Source organism: Myotis lucifugus, unplaced genomic scaffold (genome assembly GCF_000147115.1).
Source record: "Myotis lucifugus unplaced genomic scaffold, Myoluc2.0 scaffold_157, whole genome shotgun sequence".
In the NCBI taxonomy this organism is placed as follows: Eukaryota; Metazoa; Chordata; class Mammalia; order Chiroptera; family Vespertilionidae; genus Myotis; species Myotis lucifugus.
This window is the reverse complement of record NW_005871205.1, coordinates 2606557-2622713: the sequence shown is the minus strand read 5'-3', so window position 1 is coordinate 2622713 and position 16157 is coordinate 2606557. Positions and strand designations below refer to the sequence as shown.

Below are 16157 nucleotides of genomic sequence, written 5' to 3'. Positions count from 1 at the left end.
AATTATTTATAGTATTTTTTAAAATATATTTTATTGACTTTTTACAGAGAGGAAGAGAGAGAGATAGAGAGTTAGAAACATCGATGAGAAACATCGATCAGCTGCCTCTTGCACACCTCCTACTGGGGATGTGCCCGCAAGCAAGGTACAGGCCCTTGGCCGGAATCGAACCTGGGACCTTTCAATCCGCAGGCCGATGCTCTATCCACTGAGCCAAACCGGTCAGGGCTATATTTCATTTTAAATGGTAAATTTCAAAGACAGCATAGAGATTTCAGTTTTGACACATAAATGGAAGTTGTAATAAGCTGTATATTTAAGAGCATATAAAACAACACATTCATAAATAGACACCTGGATCTTTAGCTAACATCATTTGGACTAAATGTCTCCACCTTTTCACACTTAGCTAAAACTGATTTATATACACAACCAATTTACTCACTTGTGAGGTCACAGAATTCAATGAAAGTAATTTTTAACGGCGGGGGAATGGGGAGCAATTGTGTACAAATGACATTTCTTTTAAAATTAGAGCATGAATTAGAAGTACAAACATATCACCATTTTTATTCTCATTTAAGCCAAATATGCTCGAGCTAACAAGATATATATCTGTCCATATTTTATATTTTAATACAAATTTCAAAACATAAAGTATAACAATATTCTCTATGTTCAAATTCACTTAATTTTATAGAAAACACAATATTTATAAAATAAACAGCTCCTGCAACAAAACCAACATTAGGCGAGTTGTTTAAATTATCTTTTAATGGTTGTAGCAGAGCCAATTTTCCTCATAAAGTATCTACCGGGACGGGACTTAGCACACTCTTTAGGCTGCTTGAATACAACCAAGAATGTGGTATTGATATGTAAATATTATATATTGATTCAGTCAAGCATTTAAGAAAAAAAGACTGACTTTTGACTTAACCCTAAACAAATAATGAATTTTGAAAATGTATTTTACCACTATTAACACTCCTTTATGTGTTCACACAGCATATTCCACCAAGTCAATCATCTTCTTTCTCAATATATGTCTTCGCATTAACCCGTGCCATATGCCTGGCCAAGTACCTGTCTCTAGCTGACATTACAGTTTCCTCATTGTTCCGTTTTGCAAACTTGTTCACAGTCTCGTGTGGGCTCTCTTGTTCTTTGCCCATCTCTTGGCTTTCCTCTGTGGTTCTGTGTTTTGCGCCCAGTGATGTTTCAGAACTAGAGAGTTTCTCTGGGTTACTGTCTTTATCCTTTTCCACGTCTCTCATTTTATTGGCTCTCTCCTGGTCAAGAAACCTATCCTTTGCCCTAGAATTCGGGCTGTTTTCCTTTCTGTCTCGCTTTCTTTCTGAAGATTGAACACTCATTTCTCGTTTTTCTCTATCTCTGTTTTCATATTTTTCTTTCCTTGCTTTCGTATGTTCTTCCCTTTCTTTGCTTTTCTCTTCCTTTTCTACTCCTTTCTCACTGTGTCGGTCATGATCATTTCGATGTCTATCTCTTTCTTGTTCTCTTGTGGGATATTTCTGTCTGTCTTTCTCCCTTTTCCAATCTCTGTCATTTCTTTCTCTTTGGTCTCGTCCCCTCAGTTTATCTTCTTGTTCATGCCTCTTCCAGTGGGAATCTCTATGACTGGCATCTCTGTGCCTATGGGAATCTTTCTTTTCTTTTTGGTAATCACGGTCAGTGTAATAGTTCTCCTGGTTCCTGAATTGTCTCTCTTGGTGCTGATCTTCCCGCTTCTCATGTCCTCTTGACTTGGAACTTTTTGTGTGGCTTTTGGTACCATGTTCTCTTTCTTCGCTAGATGACCGTGAGTGGGTTTGATTCCTGTGATGCCTGGAGTCATTCTTAGTGGTCTCTATGCTCTTTTCCCTTCTGCAGTTCACTTCATTATTTTCTTCCAGTTCATCATCCTCGCTGTTGTTAGCATCAAAGTCACTGTCTGCATCTGGGTTTTCCTCTACTTTCACAGTAGTTTGGAGAATGCATTTCTCAGGTGGTATTCTGTTCTCTGAAGTTACTTCATCAGAATAACCCCTTGGTTTCTCTTCCTTTATCCCAGACCTATAAAAAAATAATATAACACTAAGTGCCACATTATGATTTATAGTAAGCAAATGAAGTGTTCACATTTTTCTCAATATTTAAATCAATAAAACTATAATTATATATGCATGTTGATTATCCAAATGTAAAAAGATGCTGATGTCTATTTACCTTGTAAGCACCTGCAAATTAGCATTTTCTAACAATTTAGAATATTTTCAATATTGGTAGAAGTGAAAAAGAAATAAGGCCTTTTGTATTGGATCACTAGAGCCTTTAGTCAGGGATCTGTACAAGGCCTTCATTTATCCTAAGCATAGACAAAGAATAATTGGGAAAAGAAAGATATATTCTGGATCTTAGTATTTTCACAGTATGAAGTTTAAGTTGTGGCTCTTTGTTGGATTTTTATTTTTATTTCTATAAAAATTAAGAAGAGCCCTGCAAGCAGATGAAGATAAAAATTTTTCACAGCAAAATGGTGGCAAAATCTAATTCAAAATATCACTAAATAAACCCTCTTATGATTAAAGAGGCACCAGCATCTTGAAATACTCCTTGGCACCCATCGCCACAAAATGAAAATATGTGAATCCATCCAACCATTACAAACAGCAACACTAAAATTGTTTATATCATCTGAATTTTCCCTGTTGATAAGCATGGTTAATTAACCAACACATTCATTCTTATCACTTACTAATCATACTAATAGAGCAACAACTATGGTTCTCTAGGAGTTGCTAGTACAACTGTCTTGGCTAAAGTATTCACCACTAATTAGGAATTCTATTAGACTCTGAGAAGTATAACTATTAAGTGACATTATGGAGTTTCATGGCTGGCCTCACAATTATTTCAGATGAAACTCTAATAATAGGAACACTAAATCTCAATCTTCAAATACACCTTCTTAGACTCATAAGTCTCATCAATTTTTAAATCAAAACCTGGCAGTTGGGGGGTGAGAAGTATAAACCTAATTCCCTCTCTTAATCCTTAATTCCATTCTCCTGCCTCTCTCCTTTCCCCAGCAACGTAAGACTCAGATCCTCTTATCTGAATGTTTCTGTTCCCAAAAAGTTTATTTAAATACAAGTTTAGGACTAATTCTCCCTTTTACCTTCAGCTATATACTTATGATATAAACATTTTAGCATTCCTATTTAATCCTATATAAGGCTAATATGCAAATTGTCCCCTTGGGAGTTCGACTGACCGGGAGTTTGACCGCTTGCTATGATGTGTGCTGACCACCAGGGGGCGGCGCAAAATGAAGGAAGGCCCCAGTTGGCAGCCAGCAGCCAGGGGAAGGAAGGCCCCTGATCGCCGGCCAGGCCTAGGGACCCTACCCGGGCACAATTTCATGCACCGGGCCTCTAGTACTTTATAATATTAAAAAAAATCCTCTAACTCTTATTTTCTAGAGCAGTACTAATAGAAATGTCTACATAAGTGGTAATGTCCATATCTGTACTAATATGGCAGCCACTAGTCAAATGTGGCAACTGAGTACTTGAATATGGCTGTTGTGGCCAAAGTTTTAAATGTAGTATTAAACAACCACACATGACTAGTGGCTACGTACTGGATAGTGTATTTCTAGCCATTAAGATGTGAATTTTACATTTTATGGAGGCTAGGTCCTATTTATAAAAGTAAACCACATCTCTTTTTATATTCTACCTAAACATGTAAGTAGAGTTATTGCAGAATCAACACAATGTTGAACTAAATACCTTTTAAATTAAGAAACTGTAAAATGTTTTAAATTAAGAAACTGTAAAATCCTAGCCATTCGTTTAATTAGATCAGGTTTGGCTGACAAAACAATATGCAGCCCAGCCAGCATGGTTCAGTGGTTGAGCATCGACCTATGAACCAGGAGGCCATGGTTCGATTCCTGGTTGGGGCACATGCCCCGACTTCGGACTCAATGCTCAGTAGGGGGTGTACAGGAGGCAGCCAATCAATGATTTTCTCTCAGCACTGATGTTTCTCTTCCTCTCCCTTCCTCTCTGAATCAATAAAAATATATTTAAAAAAAGAACAACAAAAAACAATATGCAATGCTGCAATTCTTACCTTGCAGTGGTTCTCAACCTGTGGGTCGCGACCATTGGAAAACACATATAGCATATCAGATATTTACAGTACGATTCATAACAGTAGCAAAATTACAGTTATGAAGTAGCAACGAAAATAATTTTATAGTTGGGGATCACCACAACATGAGGAACTGTATTAAAGGGTCGCAGCATTAGGAAGGTTGAGAACCACTGTTTCAGAGGGTTAAAATGATCCAACCACAGATCATGAACAGTATCTTTCTTTTAAATATTCCGTATGCCATGTCTCACCTAGCTTCACGAAAGCTGCATGTAGGGACTTCCTCTTCACCAACTGCTTGATTTAATAGATGCCTATAAAATCCACTGAGATCTTTCTGCTTGGTTACATCCAAACGTGCTAAGAGAGGGAAAGCAAAAGTGAGAATATAGGCAACAAGGCAAAAATGCAACTCAGTTTTATGGACATACAGTACATAACATACACTGTGTGTAAACTATTCTCTAGATCAAGAGTTGGGAAATTAGCCCAGCCAGTTTGGGTCCATGGTTGAGCATCAACCTATAATCAGGGGGTCACGGTTCAATTCCTGATCAGAGCACATGCCCGGGTTTTGGGATTGATCCCCAGTAAGGGGTGTGCAGGACATAGCCTATCAATGATTCTCTCTCATCACTGATGTTTCTCTCTTTCCCTCTCCCTTCCTCTCTGAAATCAATAAAAATATATTAAAAAAAAAAAGTTGGGAAACTATAGCCTACAGGCCAAAGCTGCCTACCTTTGTAAATGCATTTTTGTTGAAATGTAGCCCTGTTCATTTGTTTATGTATTGTCTAGGGCTGCTTTTGTGTTACAAAGGCAGAATTGAGTAGTTGGTACACAAAGTCTAAAACGTTCATAATCTGGTGCTTTACGGAAAGTTTGCTGACTGTTGCTCTAGAATTCAGCGGTTCTCAACCTGTGGGTCGCGACCATCGGAAAACACATATAGCATATCAGATATTTACATTACGATTCATAACAGTAGCAAAATTACAGTTATGAAGTAGCAACGAAAATAATTTTATGGTTGGGGGTCACCACAACATGAGGAACTGTATTAAAGGGTCGCGGCATTAGGAAGGCTGAGAACCACTGCAGTCTAGATGAACACACAGTACATGCTCAGACCAAGTCTTAGAGATTTGGTTTTCTTCCACTTAAGTTGATGAGCATTTGCCAAATAAGCTATTTATAAGTACATATTTCACTCAAATCTTGAGAAATGACCATGAGTAGAAAACACTGAAGTAAAGCACTATGACTTTGTTTGGCCTTTGCACATCTTTGTTTTTTCTTGAATTGATGTTATTCTTTTTCTAAATGCCCAGCTGATGCTCCTTGGGTGATGTTACTCTAGTTTTCTCATCCCAGAAAATATAACTAGGATTTGAAACTCAGTTTACACTGCTCCTGTAAGTGTCGTGGTATTATACCTTGTAATCAATGTTTTTACATTTGGAATCATTTCCCAAAGCAATGACTTGTAATGACCATAGTTTTAAACAAAATAGATATAAGTGAAAAGTCTAGTAGAAGTACTAGTTATTAAGAATACAACTATGTTTAGTAGAAATCTCCTGTTTTATGATAATACAACATATCATAACTTGTACCTTCAATTCCTATACATAAATTATGACCACAACATTATAATCAAAAAGTTCAGTGACAGAACAAATGGCTAACCACAGGGCAGAATTCTGTGCTTATTTCCTTCTACCCTCGCCCTCTTCCATTTCACCTTCGAGTGCAGCAGCCCTCTTCTCTCTTTCCTCCTCTTCAGCTCTCTCTTGCAGTTTTTTCTTATAAGCAGATGTCACAAATGCCTCTTTATCATCAAATTCTCCCTTTTCCATTTCTCGTTCTCTCTGTATTTTCTTTTCCATTCTTTTTTCCTGTTCCTTTTTTCTGATCTCAACTGCTTTTAGTAAGTTATGAATATATTTGGGCTAGGGGGGAAAAAAGATTATTTAGGAAAAAGTCAAAGATAATTGTCAATACTCTATTTTTTATCATGAATTCATTAAAAAAATGAATAGTTCAAATAAACAGGCTTATCATCATTGCAAAAATCAATATAAATTTATTAGCAAGATTGAAATGAAAATTCTTTCCAATAAAAAATATTCACAGTGCTATTTTACCATTATTTTTAAAAAACTAAAACAAAGTAAATAATTTTTCCACCAGTTTCTGTCACCATTTTTACTGGTATTGTTTTAACATTTCTTCAACAGATACATGAACCAGAAAGGTGCCTACTAGCTTTTCACATTAGTTGTAATACGATTAAAATAGTAGCTTTAACATAATTTTACACCACTACTTTATTTGTAGATACTGTAAGATGCAAAGATCCTTAAAAATCAGTCTGTGCTTATGAAAGAATAAGATAGAAAATATGAACTTATTTTAATCCCTTTACCTTTTTTTTTCAAAATAAAAATCTGATCATGATATGTGTAGATGATTCAGTTATGAGGTAAGAAGCAATAAAAAATAAGAGGATGATAAAATACAAGTAAACATGAACAAAAGCAGAAAACTTTCTAAGAAAAAATATTTCAAAAAATTATTTGCAAAGGTTTAAAAAAGCAAAAATGAAAATTTATAAAATGTTAAATATTTCACTTGTTCCTGTTGAATAAATGTAGGGCTTCTGGGTCCTAAATCAAATCTATAATATCTGAAGTAGGGGCACTTCACACTTCAAATGCCTAAAAGCTTTTTCTCAGATCATCTTCATGCTGAAACAAGATTAAGATATACAATGCAGGTCAAGGTCAAAGAAAGTTTGTATTTTCAGCTACAAACCTTTCGGTCTTTTCCCAAAAGCAATTTAGGATTATTTTCTTCCTTTTTTTTCTGCATTTCATCATAAATACTATCATATTCATATACAGTGGAATCTTCTGCAAGGGCCTTTTGGATTTCCAGTTTGGTCTTTAAAAGAAAAAATTAAACATTTTTCAAAAATATGAACTAGCTAGCTAACAGCACAAAAAAATGGAAGTAATTTTCTTGAGACAGAATCAGAAATCTATCAAAAATTTCTATCAACCACATTTTAAGACAAAATATATGAACATCAATTTTGGAGCCTAGCTGCCTGAATTAGAAGCTTGGCTCTATACTTACTGAGCTGTGTTTTTTCCTTTAAAATTTCTAAAACCCGGAAATCAATATAAATCAACAAACAACTATATATATGTAAAAGCCTAAGTGATCGAACAACTGGTCAACCAGTGGCTATGATGTGCACTGACCACCAGGGGGCAAACGCTCAACACAAAAGCTGCTCCCTGGTGGTCAGTGCGATCCCACAGCCAACCTGCCGCGCCCCCTGCCCCCCCCCCGCCCCTGGGCTAACCTGCCAGGCTGAGGGACCCCACCCATGCATGAATTTGTGCACCAGGCCTCTAGTCCTAACATATTTTCACAAACAGCCTGGCCAGCGTAGGCTGTTTTTTAACATTTACCTATGAACCAGGAGATCATGCTTCAATCCCTGGTCAGGGCACATGCCTGAGTTGCGGGCTTGATCCTCAGTCTGGGGCGTGCAGGAGGCAGCCGATAGCCAATTGATGATTCTCTCTCATCACTGATGTTTCTATCTCCCTCCCTCTCTGAAATCAATAAAAAAAGTATGAAAAAAAACAAGGGTCAAATTAAATTCTTAAAATTTTTTTTATTGCTTTCAGAGAGGAAGGGAGAGGGAGATAGAAACATCAATGATGAGAGAGAATCATTAATCAACTGCCTCCTGCATGCCCCTACTGGGGACTGAGCCCACAACCGGGCATGTGCCCTTGACCAGAATCAAACCTGGGACACTTCAGTCCACAGGCCTACACTCTATTCACTGAGGCAAGCCAACTAGGGCTAAATTATTTCTTTATACATACCTATTCTGTTTTGTCTCAGCACCTAGATACCAAAACTGGTACTTAAAAATGTGAGCTGAAATACCTACTTCACCAATTACATTTAAGTCACTCTTTGACCTTACCTGTTTCATTGCTTGCTTTTTAGCAGCTTCCCTCTGAAGGCTTTCACTCACGGAGGTCTAGAACACAGAAAAATGCTGTCATTATTTAATACTTCTTTTCCAAAATTCTGGTTGGCAACTGGTTCCTTACTTATCTTTAAAAATACAAAGGTAATATTATGAATTGACATTATCAAGGCTTTTCTCCCACACTTTTGGAAACAAATGAATTTTCATTGTTACTTATCAGATTAGGCTATATGGGGTACAAAACAGAATAGAACAGGACAAATGAGGTAACGGATTTTTTAGTCTCAACTTCAACTTTACTACGAAGTCAGTCAACTTCTATGGATTTCAATTTGCTTTGTGTGTTCATGTGAATGTGTGTGCGCGTGTGTATTAGGTGGGGGTGGAATAGTCCCTTCCAACACTAAATTGGTATCATCCCCAGCAATAAAAAGCACATTATTTTAATATTCACCATTAAATATAGTATATCAAGCTTTTAGTATATATTTAAGGCTTATGGGCAGCCAAAACTATCTGAGATTATAATCATTCGATAAATATGTACTGAAACGCCTACCATATCTGGCATTGTTCTAGCTCCTGAAGATATCAGAAAAACAAGAACAGTCTTTGTCCTGAGAGATAAATGGTCTGAAAGGGAAGACAAATAACTAAAGAAATCATTATAATATAAACGTGATAAGCAACACAATAAAAGGATAAAAAAGGGAAACAAAATGTATGAGAAATGAAGAAAGCCTTCCCTAAAGAGATATGACATTAGACCTGAATCAAAGAATTTAAGAGAAGGAAATAGTAACCACATGGACAAAAGTAAGGTCTTACAGCTAAGAAAAGAAATATAATTAGCATACGTAAGTAAAAATGTTTCCTTAAAAGTATAAGGCTTTGTAAACATACTAACCAACACCAAAATGTACACTTTAACAGGGTAAATGTTGTGGTGTGTAAATTCTCTTTAAAAAATAGTAATACTAGTAAATTTATTTTTAATTAAAAATATAAGCCTCAGCTCTAGGACTATAGGACTGTTTTCAACTGGATAGTATCAATTGGTGTTTCCTGTTTTCAACGGCAACAAAGATAACAAAATAAACAAATCTAATTCTAGTTCCCTAAAACCATGGAGATAAAGTTAATACACAAAGGCTATACAAGTAACAGAATACTTATTAAAAGAAGTGTATAGGCAGCCGGGCCGAGTGGCCCAGTTGGTTGAGTGTCATCCTGTGCACTGAAAGGTTGCCAGTTCCATTCCTGGTCAGGGCATGTAGAGAAGGCAACTGATGGATTTTTTTTTTCTCTCTCCCTACCTTTCTTGGATTTAAAAAAAAGTGTTTAAGCAAAGAACTAAAGACATTTTAGATAGTAAATTGACTCCCAACAAGAGGAAGAGAGGTGGGTAACAAAAACAAAATCCAACATTTACAGAGGCAGGTGCTACGCTAAGTGAATTACTTGTGTATTACTGTATTTTTCAATTAATAAAAATTTTAATTATGTGATATAACCCATTTTTCACTAGAGTATCAATTTTAAACATTAAAATATTAAATATGCTAATAAACATCTCATGAAATTCTTCTCAACATATTTTTATGTCTTTCCAATTCGTGTAAATGAAGTATATATATTTTTTGATCACTGAGTTAGTAATATCCTCAGGACTGACTAGAAGAGTAAGTCTCCAAATGCTGGACTTTTACTTCTTCACTTGTTTTTATTATTTGGCCCATCTCTCCTCTTCCAATCTGTCACAGTTCACCTGCTGTCACTTTAAAACTGGTTGCTTCAACCTGAACTTGAAAAAATAAAGCACAAGGCTATTACTTTTTAATTTCATATAGTGTAGAATAAATAGGCAGACTGGGAAGGGCCTCTCCAACATAAAGTATACTTTGAGACATCTCAAGAGGCTATGCTTCCATTTTTATAGTTGTTTAGAATAAGCCTGACCTTTGAAAAAAATCAGATGTTACTTCTTATAGGGTAAGTTCATAATGGAGGGAGTAGAGTAACTTTACATATCCTATTCAGAGACTTATATCCCTGAAGTTGCAATAGCATCAGTGGATAAAGAGGTCACTCTGAACCTAAGCTGAAAAATTCAGGGAGGATTATCTCCTTTTGAAGCTCATTTAATTCTGTTTTCTAACTGAGGGAACTGTGACAATGACTATTAAAGATGACGAAAGCCCAGCCGATGTGGCTCAGTGGTTAAGTGTCAACCTATGAATCAGGAGGTCACAGGGCACATGCTCGGGTTGCAGGTTCGATACCCAGTAGGGGGCATGCAAGAGACAGCCGATCAATGATTCTCTCTCATCATTGATGTTTCTATCTCTCTACTCCCTTCCTCTCTGAGATCAATAAAAAAAAAGAGTACACACACACACACACAAAACAAGGGTGAAATTAAAGACACTGATGTTTTGTATGACAGTTTTCTCTGATGAAAAAAACAAAGCAAAAAGTGGAAGCATAAAAGGAGTATAAAAAGGAGAGTAATTTTTGGATTGCTCATAAAGAAAACAATTCTTTAACAGTCACATATAGTGTAAGACATGGATTAAAGGGAAAAAAATCAGAACATGGTTCTCAATATCCTTCCTATGTTGCATCAGTCAAAAATAGTAGAAAAACATTTCATAAGATTCAGTGAAAACATATTTACTATAATCAATGACCCCTCTTACAATACACTTAGAAACCCAAACTTTATTTCCAAAAACATCATTAACCATGTTGGTAATAACTAGTGCACTTATAATCAACAGTCAAAGGTCTTGTAATCCTCCCCACAGAGGTCAAATTTTAATGAAATACACTTGGTATTTTCTCAAAAGACAAGCAACAGTTTGGCACCTAATATATAATCACAATGACCAAGTCAGGTGTGCAGAGTCCCCAGTACAGACTTTATTAGAGTTCAGTTATAAATATACAATCTCTTGACATTGAAGATGTAGTTCTTGCAGATAAAGCCCAAAGGCAGGAAATGAATCTCCTCCCAAATGCTGCTTCTTATCTTTAAAGTAAACTCAAATTATTACTAAACTAATAAAGTAATTTTGTTTCAGAGAGTGATCTGATCTATTTTATAAATCCAAGAATGAGATGGAGGATTATTGCTTTTTGTCTGACTACACACACTAAAACATGAAAATAAAGAAAGAACTTTTTTTAAATGATTTTTTATGGTAAAGTTAGATTAGGCAATATCAAAGCCTGTCAATATATGAGGAAGATGGATATTGTTTTGGAAAAATAGAAAGCTAATTTTTTAAAAAAATATATTTTATTGATTTTTTTACAGAGAGGAAGGGAGAGAGAGATAGAGAGTTAGAAACATTGATGAGAGAGAAACATCGACCAGCTGCCTCCTGCACATCTCCTACTGGGGATGTGCCCGCAACCCAGGTACATGCCCTTGACCGGAATCGAACCCGGGACCTTTCAGTCCGCAGGCCGACGCTCTATCCACTGAACCAAACCGGTTTCGGCAGAAAGCTAATTTTTAAAAAAATGTATTTTTATTGATTCAGAGAGGGAGAGGGAGAGACAGAAACATCAATGATGAGAGAATCACTGATCAACTGCCTCCTGCACGAACCCCACCGGGGATCGAGCCTGCAACCCAGGCATGTGCCTTGACTGGGAACCAAACTGTGACCTCGAGGTTCATAGGTTGATGCCCAACCACTGAATCACACTGGCCGGGCAAAAGCTAATTTTTTAAACAGCAAATTTTAAGGTAAAGCTTTTATTATCTTCTAATCAGAAATAAGTCAGTTAAAAATGATGAACAACTGGGTGCATTGAGATTGCATACAACTCAAATAAAAAGTATTTCAAAAATATAATTATAGTTGCCCTGGCCAGTGTGCTCAGTGGTTGGAGCATCCTCTCGTACACCAAATGGTGGCAAGTTCGATTCCCAGTCAGGGAATCATACATACTTGGATTGAGGGTTCAATCCCCCATTGGGGCATGTCAGAGGCAACTGATCGATGTTTCTCTCCCTTCCTCTTTCTAAAATCAATAAAATGTGTGTGTGTGTATGTACATATGTGTATATGTGTGTATATATATAATTATGGTCATTACTGCCTTCTTTATGGAATTTTTAAAAAAAGAAAATGAAGTTTATTTATAGAAATTGTTTCTAATGCAAGGGCTAAAACAGGCACTTCTAATGTAAAGTATATGGTAAAAAAAAAAAAAAAAAAGTTGATCATTTCTTTCAGTATTTGTGCTTTGTTACAATCTCATTCTTAGTCCCTTTCTCAACCCAAACCTGCTCTACTCACATTCCTTCCCAACATAATAAGTGGCAATTCTTCATGGAATTTTTCTAATACAATGGCCACAACACAAAATGGAGATTAAGATTCTATTTAAAAAAATCAAAAAAAGCCAGGCTACCAATTATGAGTGTCAAACACAAAGTGGGATGGAGACAGCACATGAAACTTTCAGATGACTAATGATGAGTTATTGCATACAGAGAGGATACTTTTATTGTAGCAACATAGCTACCATTTATTACACTTCTACTCTGTGCTATGTACTGTAGGATATACTGCCTCTAGTCCTTAAAATAAACTTTTATTAGATATTATAAAATACTTTTTAAGATATAGAACTGAAACTGAGATGTTAAACAACTCACTAAAGATCTTAAAGGTAGGAAAGCAATGCAAAGCTTCTGGCTTAAGCTGGCAAATTAATATGCTGAAGTCTCCTCCTCCTCCAAACCCTCAAAATGACAAAAAATAAATCCGTAATCATGCCAGAAAATAAGAAGGGCTATTTTGAATGGACTGGAACTTGAGGGAGATAAAAGGCAAGAAACTAAAATGCCCACTGAGGATGAATGTTATAAAAAGGTGGGAAAGGTTCCCAGAGCACTGCATGTACTGAATTAAGTGATACAAAGAGCAGAAGACAGAGAAGACAGATGAATTGGTTTGTGCAGCAATGCAAGTGGGTCTTTATATACTGCCTTCCTGAGAAAAGATTTATAGCAGATTTCATTTCTGCTCTTAGTTGGAAATGTAAATACAGGATTAGAGACAGAAATCAATGGAACAGAATACAAATTCCAGAGAAACAGACCCACACACTTATGGAAATGTAACACATAATAAGTGAGCCATTATATCAGGGGAAGGCACAGAATGATAGTTCTCCATCATGCTCAATATCCCTCTTTTACAGAAAGTATTTGTTAATATCCCTTGTCTATACTGAAATGAAATGCATAGATTATATAAACTCTCTACACAAAAATTTTAGAATTATATATTTCTTCCTTCCATTCCATTTTGGATACATACATACACCTGAAGACATAAAAGGAAAGTAATTTGTATTAGAATAATATACTCTGTATTTCAACATGTAAATGCTCAACCATGTTAGAACACAGTAAATTCTCAGATTCTTCTACCGTGTAGAAGCACTGTAACCACCATTAATGCTAAAGATACATATGCTGACTGCAGAACTGGTGACTCAAGCACCACAAATGACACTGGTAACAGTGACCCAATTTTCTTAAATGGTAAATAAACTCTTGGTAAAGTTCTAAACAATGTAAGATATAATCGTCCCTCAATCTACAAGATAGTCAAATTAGGAGAAAATTTAGCCTGCATTTTGCCATGCAAAACACAATATTTTTAAAGATATTTTAAATATTATTTTATTAAAAATACTTTAATAAAAATAAAATGCGCAAAACATTTTGAGTTTCTGTGTAAAAAGAACTTAGGTCCTAGGCTCATAAAATTATAAACAGCTTTACATCTGTATACATATTCAGAGGGATTTTACCTATATAGATGGGGAGAATATCTACCTACCATCACTGGCCCACATCCAAAATTGGTGTCAACAATACTCACTCTCAATAATTGTAAAAGCCAAAGCCACTCCACAAATTTCTTAATGGCTCTCTGGAAGTAGTAACACCCCTACTGAAAATTCTTAGAATGAGATTTAAAAAAAATTTTTATTTTTGAACAGAATATTCACTTTGCTGAAAATTAATAGTCCCACCTATAATAATAAAAGCATAATATGCTAAGTAGACCAGACGACCTTCCAGATGAAGTCACGGCGGCAGGGACCGAGGCAGAGGCAGCCACGGCTGCGGTAGGGGCCGAGCCCCTTGCACAAATTTCGTGCATCGGGCCTCTAGTCTTAAAATATTCTTAAGACACCAGATGACAGAATGTGTAATTTCACATGATAAAAACCATCTCTCTTTGAAGTTTGTCTGATCTTTGCTAATCCCCCAACTAACCCTTTTGCTATTAAAATTCCATTACAAACAGTCTCTGAAAGGGAATCCTATATTAATAAAACCCTAATATGCAAATTGGCCGAACAGTGGACTAACCACCAGGGGGCAGACTCAACACAGGAACTGCCCTCTGGTGGTCAGTGTGCTCCCACAGGAAGCCAGGCTCGTGGCTGGGGAGCGCAGCGGTAGTGGTGGGAGCCTCTCCCGCCTCCACGGCAGCACTAAGGAGCAGCGAGCAGGTGGACAGTAAGGAGCAAGGGGTCCCAGACTGCGAAAGGGATATCCAACTGCTGGCTATCCCCCAAGGGGTCGTGGACTGCGAGAGGGTGCAGGCTGGGCTGAGATACCCCCCCACCCCCGTGCACAAATTTTATCCACCAGGCCTCTAGTATATTATAATGTTTAAAAGCATGGACTCTGGAATCAGGTAGATCTTCTGGGTTCAAAATCTAGCTCTATTACTTAAGTACTCTGTGTGTGATATAGACCAATTTCTGTAATTTCCTATTACCTTAGTTTTCTCAGATCTCTCCTTTTCTTTTACCATCTTCCCTTTTAGCTTCAACATGCACAAATTGCCTCTATTCTAAGAAAACAACAAAAAATTACACCAACTGTCATTATTCCTTCAACTATCATCTCCATCTCTTTCCCTATTTTCCCTATCAAACTCTTAAAATGAGACCATGTATTAAATGAATTAATGATCAGATAATAGAATAATAAAAGAGATGGAAAGGGAGGCTGCAGAGCTTTTTCCTAAGAAAATGATGAGGACTGAAACACCTTTACAGCTAATAAATAAACTGGAAACAGTGAGCAACAGAAAAGACATAACTGAAATACTGATAAAGGTTTAACATAATCATGGTTAATGTCGAGCAAGAGACAAATATTGAGTAATTTCCCTAAATATCTATTTAACTGTATCATTCTACCTACCCAGGTCTACTTGTTCTTGGTCTTTGTCATTTTCTAAATTAACATTTAATTTACTTATCTGTTAGGCTAACTATGTATCACCTCCCTTCCTCCCACTAGCATGTAAGTTCCACAAGGGCAGTCGCTTTGTTTTTGTTCAACTGGCACAGAGCAGGGAATCAATATTTGTTGAATAAACTAATGAATAAATGCAAGATCTGAAGACAAAGATACTCCTCCAAAATGATAACCCACCAAATGGGTCAGAAAAAGTATTCTGATGCAATGATAAATTTCTATGAAATGAAAAGCAGTAACAGATAAAACTTAAAGGCACTGACTGATGTAACTTAAAGGACATAAAGATAAAATTAAAGGATATAAAGAAAATATCAGTTGTCCAAGCCAATTTAAAAAAATCATCTAGAAGTAGGATTTAAAAAACTACAATACTGTACTTCCTCATAAGAATATCCAGTGCCAGGGAAAATGACTAATGTCTACAAGATCTTGAAATAAATTGTTATCCCAGAAATACTACATTCATGCAAGTAGATATTTAGGTGATAAAAGGAATAGGCATCCTGGCAGTGTGGCTCAGTAGATTGAGCATCATCCTGTGTACCAAGAGGTCACTGGTTCGATTCCCAGTTGGGGCACATGCCCCGGTTGTGGGCTCCGTCCCCAATCGGGAGCATGTAGGAGGTAGCCAAATGGATGTTTCTATCTCTCTTC

At 36.4% G+C, this 16157-nt stretch overlaps 1 protein-coding gene across 3 annotated transcripts in view; it reads right to left on the bottom strand.

Annotated features, from left to right (window-relative positions):
* Nucleotides 1-292: 292 nt before the first annotated feature.
* The window catches only part of NSRP1 (nuclear speckle splicing regulatory protein 1), a 21140-nt gene continuing 5275 nt past the window's right edge, over nucleotides 293-16157 (bottom strand). For 2 of the 3 annotated variants that reach the window (XM_023759507.1, XM_023759508.1), the window contains exons 3-7: nucleotides 8180-8236; nucleotides 6985-7113; nucleotides 5912-6119; nucleotides 4419-4527; nucleotides 293-2097 (exon numbers count right to left, since the gene is read on the bottom strand). In XM_023759507.1, coding sequence (XP_023615275.1) covers nucleotides 1023-2097; nucleotides 4419-4527; nucleotides 5912-6119; nucleotides 6985-7113; nucleotides 8180-8236 — 1578 coding nt within the window. In that variant the 3' untranslated portion in view covers nucleotides 293-1022. The remainder of the gene's footprint in view (nucleotides 2098-4418; nucleotides 4528-5911; nucleotides 6120-6984; nucleotides 7114-8179; nucleotides 8237-16157) is intronic. The other variant, XM_006095552.3, reaches the window with a different exon arrangement.